We start from the raw sequence: 14,211 nt of genomic DNA on the forward strand, positions 1-14,211 counted from the left end.
CATTGGGGGTTTCTAAGGGTAACCGGCTTTGACTAATTACAAAGAGCGGGTTGCGTCAGTGCTGACCCTGATCATCCCGGGTGGGGCTGGGAAAAGCCATTTGGGGGGGGGTGGCACCGAGGAACCCGCTGCCCCACCGGGACCCACATCCCCCATCCCACACTGCGGATGCTACGAGACACCCCGAACCCTCTGCAGAGTTTGGGTCGGTCCGTGGCCTCCTTCACCATCACGTCGGGCTGTGACCATCCGTCATCCCGCCCCCTCCCCATAAGGAGCGGCCCCTTTAAGAGGAAGAAGCGCAACGCGGGGCGCGGCCCCTTTAAGAGGAAGTAGCGCCGGCGGAGGGGGAAGGGAGCGCGGAGTTGTGCTGCGGCCGCACGAGGGGCAGAACGGAGGGTGAGGGGCGGGGGGTCCCGGGGGGAACCGGGGGGTCCCGGGGGGGGAACCTGGGGCTGTGCGGGACCGGAGCCGGGAGCGACCCCCGGAGATCCGTGCGGTGTAAATGGCTTCGTTAACGAGGGGGGGGCACCGCCATTAGGAGCCCCCCCAACCCCCCCCCCCCCTTTAATTTCCGCATCCCGTTCTATCCCCGCCCCCATCCCGTTCTATCCCCCCCATCCCACCGCTCACTTTCGCTTTCTGCCCTCAGTCCCGCGTTGTTCCGCTCCATTCGTTCTCCCATTGGGCACGGAGCGCAACCGGGGTGAAGAGGAGGAAGAGGAGGAGGAAGAGGAGGGCGGCCTTCATCCCCGCGCTGCTCCCTGGGATTCGGGTAAATATAAACGGGATCCATCTCTGTGTTCCTTATCTCTGTCCTTATGGGGTCCGTGCTGAGCTCCATCCCTTCCCTTTGCCCCCTTAACTCGGTGCTGCCCTACAGGCTGGCAGTGGATGAGCGGCAGCAGCAGGAGGAGGAGGAGGAGGAAGGCGGCGTTGTGACGGCAGGGAGCCGAGATGTCTCACGCTTTGAAACAAGTCTTCAACAAGGACAAAACCTTCCGGCCCAAACGTAAATTCGAGCCTGGCACTCAACGCTTCGAGCTGCACAAGAAGGCTCAGGCGTCGTTGAACGCGGGGCTGGACTTGAAGCTGGCGGTACAGCTGCCTCCTGGTGAGAGCATCAATGACTGGATAGCTGTGCACGTGGTGGACTTCTTCAACCGCATCAACCTCATCTACGGCACCATGTCAGAGTACTGCACGGAGAAGAGCTGCCCTATCATGTCGGGTGGGCTCAAGTATGAGTACAGGTGGCAGGACGAGCATAAGTACAGGAAACCCACGGCGCTGTCTGCCCCGCAGTACATGAACCTGCTGATGGATTGGATCGAGGTGCAGATCAACAACGAGGACATCTTCCCCACCAACGTCGGTGAGGATGATGGAGCTTCAGGCTCTACAATGGCGCAGGGATGGGGATGATGGAGCTCTATGATGGCACAGGGATGGGGATGATGGAGCTTCAGGCTCTACAGTGGTGCAGGGATGGGGCTGATGGAGCTTCAGGCTCTACAATGGCGCATGGATGGGGATGATGGAGCTCTATGATGGCACAGGGATGGGGTTGATGGAGCTTCAGGCTCTATGATGGTGCAGGGATGGGGATGATGGAGCTTCAGGCTCTATGATGGCGCAGGGATGGGGTTGATGGAGCTTCAGGCTCTATGATGGTGCAGGGATGGGGATGATGGAGCTTCAGGCTCTATGATGGTGCAGGGATGGGGATGATGGAGCTTCGGGCTCTATGATGGCGCAGAGATGGGGATGATGGAGCTTCGGGCTCTATGATGGCGCAGGGATGGGGTTGATGGAGCTTCAGGCTCTATGATGGCGCAGGGATGGGGCTGATGGAGCTTCAGGCTCTGCACAGGGATGGGGCTGTAGGATGGAGGATGTGGGGTGTTCCCCCATCCCATAGTCCTTACACAAAGAGCTGCAGAGCCCTCGGAGCAGTGGGGTCGTCTTCATCCCTTTCCTTTGGGATCTGAGCTGCTGTATGACATGGTGCTGTCTCCAGGTACGCCCTTCCCCAGGAACTTCCTCCCCGTGGTGAAGAAAATCCTCTCGCGGCTCTTCCGCGTCTTCGTCCACGTCTACATCCATCACTTCGACCGCATCACGCAGATGGGATCGGAGGCTCATGTCAATACCTGCTATAAACACTTCTATTACTTCGTCAAGGAGTTCAACCTCATCGACACCAAGGAGCTGGAGCCGCTGGTGGGGGGGGGGGCTGGGGTGTTAAGGGGTGGGAGTGGTGGTTCTATGGGGTATCCTGCCCAACTGAGTGGGGTAGGGGGTGGTATTAAGGGGTAGCAGTGGTGCTGTGGGGTTGGCTATGGGGTGTCCTGCCCTACAGGGGGAGGTGATGGAGGGGTGAGTGGTATTAAGGGATGGCAGTGTTGGTGGTTCAGTGGGGTTGGCTGTAGGGTATCTTGCCCCATAGGGGAAGGGGGTGGTGTTAAGGGTTATTGGTGGTTCTGTGGGGTGTCCTGCCCCACTGGGGGAGGTAATTGGGGAGTGGCATTAAGGGATGGCAGTGTTGGTGGTTCAGTGGGGTTGGCTGTGGGGTATCCTGCCCCATAGCGGGGAGGGGGTGGCATTAAGGGATACTGGTGGTTCTATGGGGTGTCCTGCTCCACTGGGGGGTGGTGGCATTAAAGGGTGATGGTGGTGGTGCTGTGGGGTTGGCTGTGGGGTGTCCTGCCCCACATGGGGGGGGGGTGGCATGAAGGGCAGCCTGCAGTGGGGCAGCAGTTGGGTACCTGCCCTCCTGACGCTCCGTGTCCCTTTGGCAGAAGGAGATGACAGCGCAGATGTGTCACTGAGGACCCCCCCGGCAGCTCCGCGGAGACGTTTCCTTTAGAGAAATGGATTTATATTTTTAAGGCATTCCAATGTAATCAGTGCAGTATTTTTATAAGAGACGTTTCGGATCCACTCGTTGGGCTTTTGGTTTGGTTTTTTTTTAAGAGCCGTTTCTATTAGGAAAAGAGGGAAGAAAAAGGGATCCAGGCTGGGGGGGTGGGGGGGGGGTCTGCACTGCTGGGGGGGGGCTTTGCAGTGCAGGAGGGGTTTCTCATAGCACTGAATGGAGCTGTGTGTTCTTTACATGTTCTCTCTGTGTTCCTTACATGTTTATTGTGCCCATGGGGGGGCTCTGGTGGGACATGGGGCCATTGGGGACACACAGACATGACCTGCCCCCCCCCCCCCAGCACACAGGCCCATATCACAGAGCACAGCCCCACTCGTGACCGGGGGGGGGGGCCATGGGGGTGTTCCCATCCCTATAGGGGGGGGCACACGACCCCGGGGGTGTCACTGCGATGAGGGGCGTTCCAGGGGGGGGAGGGGGGTGTTTAGTCCCTGGGGGGGGCAGCGTGTTGTGCTCCGTGCCCCCATTGGCGGCGCTGCGTTGCGGTGGGGGGGTGGTTTAGGGGGGGGCTGTTTTGGTGCTGGGCCGCAGCGCGGGGCGGGGCGGGGGAGGAGAGCAGCGTCAGAGCGTGCGTATCACCAGCGGAGAGGCGCGGGCGTGCGCGGAGATCCCCCCCACATGCAAGCGAGAAGGAAAGGACAAAGCGATGTGACGAGAATCGGAACGGAATGGTGGCAGTGTCGACAGCATTCGCGTAACTGCAGGGGCGGTGACGAGAGGGGCCGGGGAGCGGGCGAACAGTGGCAGCTCCTATGGCTACTATCTACACAATTGGGAGGGGGGCTGGGGGCGGCGCACTGACTCCACCCCCCCCCCCCCCCTTCCATCCCTAAGGTCCTATCAGGAACACACCCACAAACAATCCACGAGAGCTTCATGCCCTCCACTCCGAAACCCCTCTTCACCCGTTCTACCAACCTTTTCCTGATTTTATCTCGCGCACACCACCCCCCATTGTTTTCTTGTCTCTTCCCTCCCCCTCGCAACCTCAGCAAAAAAATGAAACAACCCTACACAACACAACACCTCCGTGCCACAGAAGAATCGGAGCCTCGCGGGATTCCACCAGCTACCTTCATCAGGTAACGGGGAGGGGGGGCACGGACACAGCGCTGCAGCACCGCTGATGGGGGGGGTTGGGGGGGGGGGACATTCTGAGGGGACCTCATGGCGGATGGGGGGGCCTCTGCTTATGCAAATTGCGGGTCATGAGCGAAGAGGGTACGAGTTCAGACTTGATGGTTGGGGGGGGGGGGTGTTGGCCCTACCGGAGTGGAGTTTGTGGGGGGGTCGTATTACCCTGTTCCCCCCATCCTCGCCCCCGCACCCCCAGTAGTGGTGGCAGTGCTCCTACTGCTTCACTCCTCGGTGCAGATAAGGGGTTGGGGCCACTAATGCTTTCTCTGGATGATAGGGTAATTTGGGATCGATTGTGGCGACGCTTTGCGTCAGACTCAATTCTTGGGGGCGCTGCGCTCGAGGCGGGGATGCTGCTGGTGGGGAGGCCTGGCACACCCATACTCGGTGGGATTGGGGAAGGCGGTGACCCAGCAGCTCCTTATCCTGGTGTGTGCAGAACCCTCCCTCGCCATATAGAACTCCTTGGGGAATCGCCCGTACTACCTATGGGGCGGGACGCAGCCAACGCACATCATTCTGTGCGGATTTGTGGGCGGGCGGAGGTTTCCATCCTATGCCCCACCCATTGTGGCCCCCCAACCCCCCCAGGGCCAGAACCCCTTCGAGCTGTCGTTTGAGCAGCCCACCCGCCTGCAGCCTGAATTTGACTTCGACTGCCCACCCCGTCCTGGTAAGCATCGCCCCACAGCTGTGGGGTCGTTGGGGTGGGGGGGGCCGTGTCCCTAAAAGGCTGAATCCCCCCCTGCCGACCCCCCCCAGACATGCCCTCCAGCCAACCCATCGATATCCCCGATGCAAGAAGCGCCCAAGAAGAAGAAGCGCTGCAGAAGCCACCGACAGCTTCTCGGGGCGCTTTGAAGGTGAGGGGGGGGGTGTGGGGGTCGGGGTGTATGGGGCTGTCCCTATGGTGACCCTATAATCATGGGGACCCCCCTGCCCTTCCGCCCAGATGTGTACCAGCTGCAGGAGGAGGTGCTGGGGGAAGGGGCCCACGCTCGAGTGCAGTCCTGCATTAACCTCATCACCAACAAGGAGTACGCTGTTTAAGGCGGGGGGTGTGTGCCCCGACCCCATTACTGCCCATAACCCTGCAGCCTCCCCACGGCCACGCTGGGAAATGAGGGCGGAGGGGGGTGAGTGAGTGCTTGGGACGCGTAGGGTGTGGGGCTGCCTGTGTATCCACCCCATAGGGCAGGGCTTGGGGTGTGCGCGTGCCCTGTGGGGCAGGGCTATGGGGTTTGGGAGGGTGCGTGACCCCATATTAGGGACAGAGCTGTGGGGTTTGGGGTCTGTGTGCCCCCTATGGGGAGGGGGAGATGGAGAGGTTACCCCAAATCCCCCCAGTGACTTTTGGGGTGGGAGCAGAACGCAGTGGGGAATGAGAACCCCTCCCCTCACATCCATTGGACGCCCCTTATTGATTTAGTGGGGAGTGGTCCTGGGCAGTGGGTGCAGCCAAGTGGCAGCTCCAGAGGTGGGAGAGGTCCAGCAGCGGTGGGGGGGGCACTGTGTCCCATTCCCCTCTCCTTAACCCCCCCCACTGACCCCCCCCATGCTGCAGATCATCGAGAAGCGCCGCGGGCACATCCGCAGCCGCGTGTTCCGAGAGGTGGAGATGCTCTACCAGTGCCAGGGCCATAGGTACGGGGGGGGCACCCCATGGACCCCCACCCCAGGAACATCCCACGTGGCCCCACGTCCCCTGATAGGTTTGGGGTCTTTGGGGTCTTGGTTCTTTGGGGTGTGGGGTCTTTGGGGTGTGGGGTCTTTGGCTGTTTGGGTTTGATCTGTCCCATCCCATTGGGGTGGAGGGGGGGCTCCCATTGGCCTGGCACTGGGGGTCAGTGCTTTTGGGGGGCACACTCTGATGGCCCCAAATCCTGAAGCTTTGGGGGGCAGGGGGGGTCTTTGGTTATTTGGGTTCAATCTGACCTTGAAGGTGGGGTGTTTGGGGTCCCATCCCACGGCGGTTGGGGTGGGGTCAGATCCCCATATCGTGCTGTTCCCCCACCTTAGGAACGTGCTGGAGCTGATCGAGTTCTTCGAGGAGGAGGAGCGCTTCTACCTGGTGTTTGAGAAGATGCGGGGTGGTGAGTGCGGGGGGGTCCTGGAGGGGTCGTGGTGGTAATGAACACAGCTCTATCCCCCCCCCCAACTCCTTAATCCAACCCCCCCATCTCCTGCCCCACAGGCTCCATCCTGACCCACATCCACCGGCGACGCCACTTCAATGAGCTGGAGGCCAGCGTGGTGGTGCGGGACATCGCGCGCGCCCTGCACTTCCTGCACAACAAGGGTGGGTGGGGGCACCGCCCTGACGGGGTGTGGGTCCCCCCCGGGGGGTGAACCCGTTCCTGTGTGGGGAGGAGCCCCATGGCATGGGGGGGGGGGCACTCTGCCCTTCCCTGCATTGGGGTCAGGGTGGGGCTGGGGGGTATTTTGGCCCTAGATGAAGGTTTCCTTATCACCTCCCCCACCCATAGGAATAGCACACAGGGATCTGAAGCCTGAGAACATCTTGTGTGAGAGCCCGGATCAGGTGAGTGGGGTAGGGGGTGATGTGGGGTGGGGGGGCACAGTGCCGTGGGGGTCATCCAGCCCCACACGTGTGTCCCCCCAACCCTATGAAGGTGTCCCCGGTGAAGATCTGTGACTTCGACCTGGGCAGCGGCATCAAACTGAACGGGGACTGCTCCCCCATCTCCACCCCAGAGCTGCTCACCCCGGTATGGGACCCTCCACCCCATAACCCCCCCACCCTTATTTCCCTATGTAATGACACAGCCTACCCCCCCCCCACATCCCTCTTTCTTCTTCTCTCTGCCCTAAGAGCCTCATGGGGAGGGGGTGTGGGGTGGGGGGTGTCACAGGGAGCCCTCAGCCCTACAACACTGCTGTCCTCAACCTGGGGTGAGGGAAAGCCTTATCACTGTGGGGCCCCATTGGGGATTTTTGGCCCCTGGGGTTGTGGGGTACCCACAGTCCCCCCCAGCCCCTCCATCCTGCTCCATCACTGTATTATCGTGTCCCACTTGTGTCACAAGTTCCCTGTTCTTGGCCTTATTGGGGACTGTTTTTCCCCCCCCCCCACCTCTCCCTGGTCCCTATAGGGTTAAGGCTCACCCTGTGCCGAGGGGGGGCACTGTGGGGGGCGGTGCCGTTCCATTATCTGCTGCTGCAGCTTTTCCTCTGCCCTCGTCACCGGGTCATGTGTGCTGGAAAGGCCCAGAGCGTGGGGGCGGGTCCTGTGGGTCCGGGGCGTCCCCATTGCGTCAGTCCTTATTGATGTGGGGAGGGGCTGGGAGTGGGGGGCTGGGGGGGGGGCTTTGGGGTGAGAACCCCCCTGCAAAGGGGCACAGCTGCTGGAATCCCCTGCAGGGTGTTAAGGGGGAGATGGGGATCCCAAATCAGGGGGTCTGTGTCCCAGCCCTCCCCATTAGGGGACCCCATCCCAGTGCTCACCATAGAGGGACCCAATGGGGTGATGCTGGGAAATGGGGACCCACAGGTCGGGGGTTTGGGGACCCCATCCCTGCTGCTCGCCATAGGGGGATCTATTAGGGGTGGTACTTGAAGTGTTTGGGGATCCATCTTGATGCTCCCCACAGGGTGATGGTGGTAAATGGGATCCCCAGGTTAGGGAATTTAATGACCCCATCCCAGTGCTCTGTAGAGGAACCTAAAGGGGATGGTGCCCCACATGAGGGACTTTGGGGATCCATCCTGCTGCTCACCATAAGGGAACCCATTGGGGTGACACTGTGAAATGGGGTCCCCCATTGGATCTGAGGTTCCCAGTGGATCTGAGGACCCCCTTCCCAGCACCCCCCATAGGGGGGACCCATTGGGGACGGTGCTGGGAAGCCGGCTGCCCCATGTTGGGGGATGTGAATCCCATTGGGGTGATGTGGGGTGGCACCTCCCCAAACCCCATCACCAAAGAGCTGCATCCTACCCCAACCCTACAGTGTGGCTCAGCTGAGTACATGGCCCCGGAGGTGGTGGAGGCCTTCAGTGAGGAGGCGTCCATCTACGACAAGCGCTGCGACCTGTGGAGCCTGGGAGTGATTCTGTACATCATGCTCAGTGGTTACCCTCCTTTTGTGGGCAACTGTGGCACAGACTGTGGCTGGGACCGGGGCGAGGCCTGCCCCACCTGCCAGGTATGTGGGGTGCCCACCCCACAGCCCCTTCTCTTCCCATCCTTCCCCCTTTGCTCAGCCCCTCATTTTCCCTTTCCCCCTATTCCCAGAACATGCTTTTTGAGAGCATCCAAGAGGGCAAATACGAATTTCCTGACAAGGACTGGTCACATATATCCTCTGAGGCCAAAGATCTCATCTCCAAGTTGCTGGTTCGTGATGCTAAAGAACGACTCAGTGCTGCCCAGGTCCTGGAGCACCCCTGGGTGCAGGGGGTGAGTGCTGTGTGCCCCCCGTCCTGCTGTGATACCACTAAGGGTTATGGGGTGCCTGTGTCTGAGGGGCTTTATTTCATTGCAGTGTGCCCCAGATAACACCCTGCCGACCCCCATCATCCTGCAGAGGTGAGTGCTGGAGGGTGGTCCCCATTGTGGGGTTGTGGTGTGGGCTGGGGCCAAACTGGGGTTAATGGGGTGGGGGTGGCCATTGGGACACAGCTCCTGGGGTTTGCTACCCAGCACCACCCCAATGACCTGCCCTATGGGATCCCCACATCTCATCCCAGCATCATCCTCAGTGGGTTTCCTGTGGGTGGGCACTGGGACCACAGATTTGTGGACCCCCAGTTGGTTCCGTATGGTGAGCAGTGGGGTGGATCTTCAACCCCCCTGACTGAGGGGAGCCCAGTTTCTAGCATGGTCTCCATTAAGTTCCCCTACAGAGAGTGCTGGGATGGGCTCGTTAGGTCCTTTGTTTTAGGGACCCTGTTTCCCACCAGGGTCTGGGGAGCACCAGGATGTGGACCCCCTGATTTGGGGGATCCCACTTCCCAGCATCACCTCCAGCAGCCCCAGCCCACCCCACAGTCACAGCCTTGGAGGGGATGGGGCACCCACCGCTGCTTTGGGCAGTGCCAGTGCATTGACCAAGAGCTGCTTCCTTATGCCCCACCAAGGCTCATGCTCTTCATGAGGATCCACAGGATCCTGTTTGTGCCACTATGGGGTTACAGTGCATGATGTGGGTCTGAGCCCCATTTTCAGCACCATCCCTCCACGCGTGGGGCCCCAAACACACACTCAGCCCCCTCCATCTATGCCCCATAGGAACAGCAGTGCCAAAGAACTCACCTCCTTCGCCGCAGAGGCCATGGCCGTCAACAGGCAGCTGACACAGCGCCAGGAGGATGAAGAGGAGGAGGAAGAACGTCCCATCATCATCAAAGCAGCCTCCAGGGCCGTGCAGCTCTCACCACCCTCCGAGTCGCAGCTGGCACAGCGGAGGCAGAGGAGCAGCGCAGCCAAAGCAGTGGCTGCAGGGCAGCACCTGGTGGCCCCATTGGTGCTGGTGGCTGACCAGGCCTGAGCCCCGCGGTGTCCCCCCCCTTCCCCACCCCAATTCCTCTTCAGTTTTTCTTTTCTTTTTGCCCCCCCAACCCCCTTCTCTCCACACCCAAATCTGCCCTCGTTTGCTGGCTGCTGATGAGATAGGGCTGTCCTGTTGGCTGCTCCCTGAGGTTTTGCAGATCTTTTGGGACTGGTGGGGTTTTAAGGAAGATCCTATTTTCTTTATAAGGTATTAAATCACACGTGGGGTCACTCCACCCCCCCGTGCCCCCCCAGCATCCCCACAGACACTCAGACTTTGCTCCCCAGCTCGTGGTTGGTTTCTCCTGACCCGTCCCCCCCCACACACCCCAGCACCAAAGGACTCCGTGCTATGGCTGCTCTCAGCTCATACTGTGAACAAGACCCTCAGCAGCAGCACCATCATCTCAGCTCCATGGGGAGCTTCTGAGGGGTCCCCCAAATGCTGGGGGGGGGCTACAAGCAGTGGTGGCCATCCCAGGGATGGTGTGGGAGTGCACCCTAATGCTCACCCCAAGCCCAATGCTCACCCCCCTACAACTCATCCCATTGCCCCAACCCCAGCTCGTGCCCGCCCCAGCAGCCAGCCTTCAGAATAAGCTATTCACCCCCTTTTATCCCTTTTTAATTGTTACTGATTAGTGTTGGTTTTAACCTGCTCTAGCTGTGCTTCTCTTCAGGGCACGGAGAAACGTCTTCCGTTCCGCCCTCGCTCCAGCAGGCAGCTCCCAGGGGTAAGGTCACAGTGGGGGGCGATGCTCGGAGGGGTCCCAGGGCTGTGCTCCTGCACTGGGGGGGGGGGTCCTGCACCCCAGGTTCCAGAACAGCTGAGGCAAATAGGGAAGAATATGAATACAGGGGTGCTCTATGGAATCCCCCTCAGAAGGGCAGAGTGGCCCCAATGTTGCTTCGGGCTGGCCCTGAGGCTGGGCAGTGGAGGGGGGGTCCCAGCTGGGGGCAGCAGCAGGGGGGGGGGGGTTGGGATGCAGGACAGCAAGTGGGAGCTGATGGGGTCGGAGCTGTGGCCATCCCTGTGTCCTGCTTGTAGCAGGGAGCCCCATTATTCTGCATTCTCTATGCTTGGAGCTTTATATGTTTGGGGTGTTTTTGTGGGGGGAGCATATAGCAACCATGCCCCACAGTGTGCACAGTGGGAGCTTGCCTGGATATGGGAGAGACATCCCCGGGTTGCTGGAAAAAAAAGAGTTCTCCTTTCTGTTTTAGACTGCTGACAGCAATACTATGCAATACGTGTGGGGTTGTTTTGGGGGGGGGCAGAGCTAAATATGGGGCTTAATTAGGGGGGTGGGGGGGTGTCCCCTTTCCCCCCCCCCCCCCCCGCGGCCTCCCCCCCCCCCCCCCCCCCCCCGCCCCACACATGGGGGTTATTTTTGGCTGCCCTGACCCCATAGAGGTTCTGCTTTCCATTCCTGACCCATTTATGGACATTTTGGGCTCAAAAATAAACTGTGCGTCACCCCACCCGGCCCCATAGGGACCCCATAGACCCATAGGGACCCCATAGCCTCATAGGGACCCCATAGACCCATAGGGACCCCATAGCCCCATAGAGACCCCATAGCCTCATAGGGACCCCATAGACCCATAGGGACCCCATAGCCTCATAGGGACCCCATAGACCCATAGGGGACCCCATAGCCTCATAGGGACCCCATAGACCCATAGGGACCCCATAGNCCCCAGTCCTCCTTCCCCTGCATGGGAAAAACCCCCTCGAGGAAAACCAAACAAACTCCATCTTGGTTGTACGTTGTGACGTGGATCGCTTACTTTGTGCTATCAGTTGTGGGTGATTCCTCGTTGTCTTATATTAAGAACTGCTGGAAGGATGCGTAGCTGACGCCTCGGGCTGGGGTTCCTGAGGTCTTCTGCTGTGGGGTGAGAGCAGTACAGGGCTGGGTTGTGAGTTTGGGCTGTCCCCCACCTCCAGGATCAGCCCTATAGCACCCATGGGTGCTCCCCAAAGCCCTTCACGCACTCCTGCAAAGCCCCATAGAGCACCTATCCCAGAAACCACAAGTTACGTTAGTTTTGAAGCTGGAAACTTTAAGCGTTTTTGCCTCCTCCCATCCCCGCGCTCCCCTCCGGCCCCACTAACCTGACGTAGGACTGGGTAGAAACTTGTACTGTGAAGCTAACTTCTCTTTTTGTTTTAATGGAAACTGGGGTGGGGGGGAGGGGGGTGATTTTTCTCTGCTTTACAATGGATGAAGACTGCCAAAGCTGGGCCGACGCATTGTACCCCCCTGCCTCCACTTGGGGCCGGGCTGGGGAATAAAACTAAAAGGGGAAAGAAAAGAAGAAAGAGAATTAAAAAGGAAGAGAAGAAAAAGAACCCCTACAACCACCAAGCACTTTACTGTATGTACCAGGTGAACTGATACAGCTGGATTGAAGTTTTTTTTCCTTTATAACCATTGTTGATGCCAGAATTTTGTATTCTGTTTTGTAAGGATTTAATAAAAATGCGTTGAGACCGACCCAAGGGTGGGGGCTGGACCAGCCCGTGTTTGTTTCAACCAACCCTGGGGGGGGGGGCTATAGGGAGGGGTGGTGGTCCCAATGTGCCCTGGGCTGTGGGGTTGAGGTAAACCGAGGCAGTGAGACAGTATGGGGTGGCTTTGGGGATGGGGTGGCTTTGGATTTGTGGGTGCTCAGCTCAGAACCAGATTTTGGCTGGGGCAGCGGTGAAGCTGTGGGGCAGAGCTGAGCTCTATGGGGCTGAGCACAAGGGCCTGGGGTTGTCCCCTTGGTCCCAGCAGCTCTGGTGTCACCTCTGCTGTCCCATCCAGGATCCCATTCCCTTACCACCGCCCCTAGAATGTGCCCCATGGTTGGACACCAGCTCAGAGCACGTGCGGAGAAGGGCAGCACTGAAAATAGCCCTGTGCTGAGCCAAAGTGCCCCGCGGTGCTGCGGCATCAGCCCAAAATAGGAGCTCACTGTGACAACAAGTGTGATGGTGGCACCTGGGTGACACAGCGGGACGTGTGACGCTTCTATGGGTCTCTCTGTGTTCCCATCTTCTGCTTGGGAAGCAGCTCCACAATGCAAAGCAATGTAGGATGTCCTCTGCCTCCTGCAGCATGGCTGTGCTGGGGCTGCTGGTTGCTGTGAGCTCCAGGTTGGTAAAGCAATCCGGTGGCGATCAGCTCTAGAAATAGCGGCTCGGTGCCGTTTTTAGGAGCGTTTGTTCTCAGCTTTATTTCAGGGAAGTCGAAGCCTCCCAGCTGGCAGCGTTTCTGACGTCTCCTCTTTGTCTAATAACTGCTGATCACTTCAGCTTCACTCCAGAGACCAGCAGCCACTTCTCCCTTGTCCTTTCTGCACCCCTTCATGGGTGTGACAGCACCCCGAGCACATTCCTCCACTGTCCATACGATCCCTTCTCTCCTGGGCTTCCTTCCATCGACCTGCCTTGTAACCATCAGGCCACAAAATGACTCATTTTCATTTGTTTCATTGCACGCAGGGCTCTAATTAGCTGCCTGCACAGTGACCAAAGGCTGCTTGCTCCATGCAGTGTCCATACAGGGCCAAGCAGCAGCCTGCAGCTCCCTCTGATGTTTGCAGCTAAACACAAGGAGGACAGAGCGAAAAAACACAGCTTTGAGTGAAAAAACCAACGCTGAAATGCATGGAAAGCAGCTCCGCCAGCAAAAGGGGTGTAAGGCTGCGACGTGATGCAAGGAGAAGGTGTTTGTGTGTCCATGTTCAGTGCTCGGTTATCAGTCATAGCAGGAAGATTTCAGAGGTAAAGCAGCTTCCCTCTCGAGGCTGCCGTGCATTCCTGCATGCAGAAGGGTCAGTTAATGGCCGGCTCTGGGCACTAGCATAGCTGTGGGTAATGGGAGTTCCCCCCAATTAGGATAATGCAGCAGAAACCTGCCGGGTGTGCACTGCAGCAAAGCCGTCCATCCACACCGGTGTGTTGCAGCCACAGAGATCGATCCCATGAGGTCCCTCAGCTGTGCAGGGTTTCAAAGCTCCGACCCTATACCAGGTACAGCTCCGTGTGGCAGCAGAGGGGCAGGCAGTGCACTGCTGCAGTGGAGGGATGCACCAGCACTGTGTGTTTGCTTCCCACCCCTCCCCTATCTCCCCCTGTGCCCTCAAATCTGCCCCTTTCCCCTCACATCTGCCCCTCAGACCCCTCAGATCTGCCCCAGACCCCAGAACTGCCCCTCAGAGCCACTTATCTCCCTCACAACCTCCCATTCTCCCTTCACAACTGCCCACCCCTCCCCTATCTACCCCTTTCCCCTCACATCTACCCCTTTTATTCAAATCTGCCCCTTTTACCTCAATTCTGCCCCTCACACCCCTCACAACTGCCCACCCCCCCCTATCTGCCCCTATGCCCTCAAATCTGCCCCTTTTACCTCAAATCTACCCCTTTTACCTCAAATCTACCCCTCACACCCCTCACAACTGCCCACCCCTCCCCTATCTGCCCCTTTCCCCTCAAATCTACCCCTTTTACCTCAAATCTACCCTTTTCCCCTCAAATCTGCCCCTTTTACCTCAAATCTACCTCTTTTACCTCAAATCTGCCCCTCACACCCCTCACAACTGCCCACCCCTCCCCTATCTGCCCCTT

The 14,211-nt window shown here is 59.1% G+C and overlaps 2 protein-coding genes and 1 long non-coding RNA gene across 3 annotated transcripts; 2 read left to right on the forward strand and 1 right to left on the reverse strand.

The window, feature by feature from the left end:
• The first annotated feature begins 262 nt into the window (after window positions 1-262).
• Window positions 263-2,946, forward strand: MOB3A (MOB kinase activator 3A). Its single transcript, XM_015886697.1, has 5 exons — window positions 263-399; window positions 653-775; window positions 884-1,375; window positions 2,021-2,223; window positions 2,802-2,946. The coding sequence occupies exons 3-5, from the start codon at window positions 958-960 to the stop codon at window positions 2,829-2,831; spliced, it is 651 nt and encodes a 216-aa protein (XP_015742183.1). The 5' UTR covers window positions 263-399; window positions 653-775; window positions 884-957; the 3' UTR covers window positions 2,832-2,946.
• Window positions 2,947-4,149: 1,203 nt separating this feature from the next.
• On the forward strand, window positions 4,150-10,411 carry MKNK2 (MAPK interacting serine/threonine kinase 2). Its single transcript, XM_015886077.1, is given in 14 exon segments — window positions 4,150-4,182; window positions 4,538-4,751; window positions 4,841-4,873; window positions 4,876-4,941; window positions 5,031-5,122; window positions 5,643-5,722; window positions 6,098-6,171; window positions 6,273-6,377; window positions 6,565-6,620; window positions 6,712-6,807; window positions 8,050-8,244; window positions 8,334-8,498; window positions 8,584-8,627; window positions 9,330-10,411. Coding segments are annotated over 14 exon segments (1,512 nt in total). The 3' UTR covers window positions 9,589-10,411.
• A 1,388-nt stretch (window positions 10,412-11,799) lies between these two features.
• Window positions 11,800-13,762, reverse strand: LOC107325664. The gene is made up of 2 exons (XR_001559735.2): window positions 13,497-13,762; window positions 11,800-13,401 (listed from the first exon to the last, which is right to left on the reverse strand). It is a non-coding gene; the product is annotated as an uncharacterized LOC107325664 (long non-coding RNA).
• Window positions 13,763-14,211: the final 449 nt, after the last annotated feature.

Source organism: Coturnix japonica, chromosome 28 (genome assembly GCF_001577835.2).
Source record: "Coturnix japonica isolate 7356 chromosome 28, Coturnix japonica 2.1, whole genome shotgun sequence".
In the NCBI taxonomy this organism is placed as follows: Eukaryota; Metazoa; Chordata; class Aves; order Galliformes; family Phasianidae; genus Coturnix; species Coturnix japonica.

Coding starts and splice junctions, on each gene's coding strand:
- MOB3A (XM_015886697.1), top strand. CDS start 958: ATGTCTCACGCTTTGAAACAAGTCTTCAACAAGGACAAAACCTTCCGG. Junction 1,376..2,020: donor CATCTTCCCCACCAACGTCG/GTGAGGATGATG, acceptor TGCTGTCTCCAG/GTACGCCCTTCCCCAGGAAC. Junction 2,224..2,801: donor CCAAGGAGCTGGAGCCGCTG/GTGGGGGGGGGG, acceptor TCCCTTTGGCAG/AAGGAGATGACAGCGCAGAT.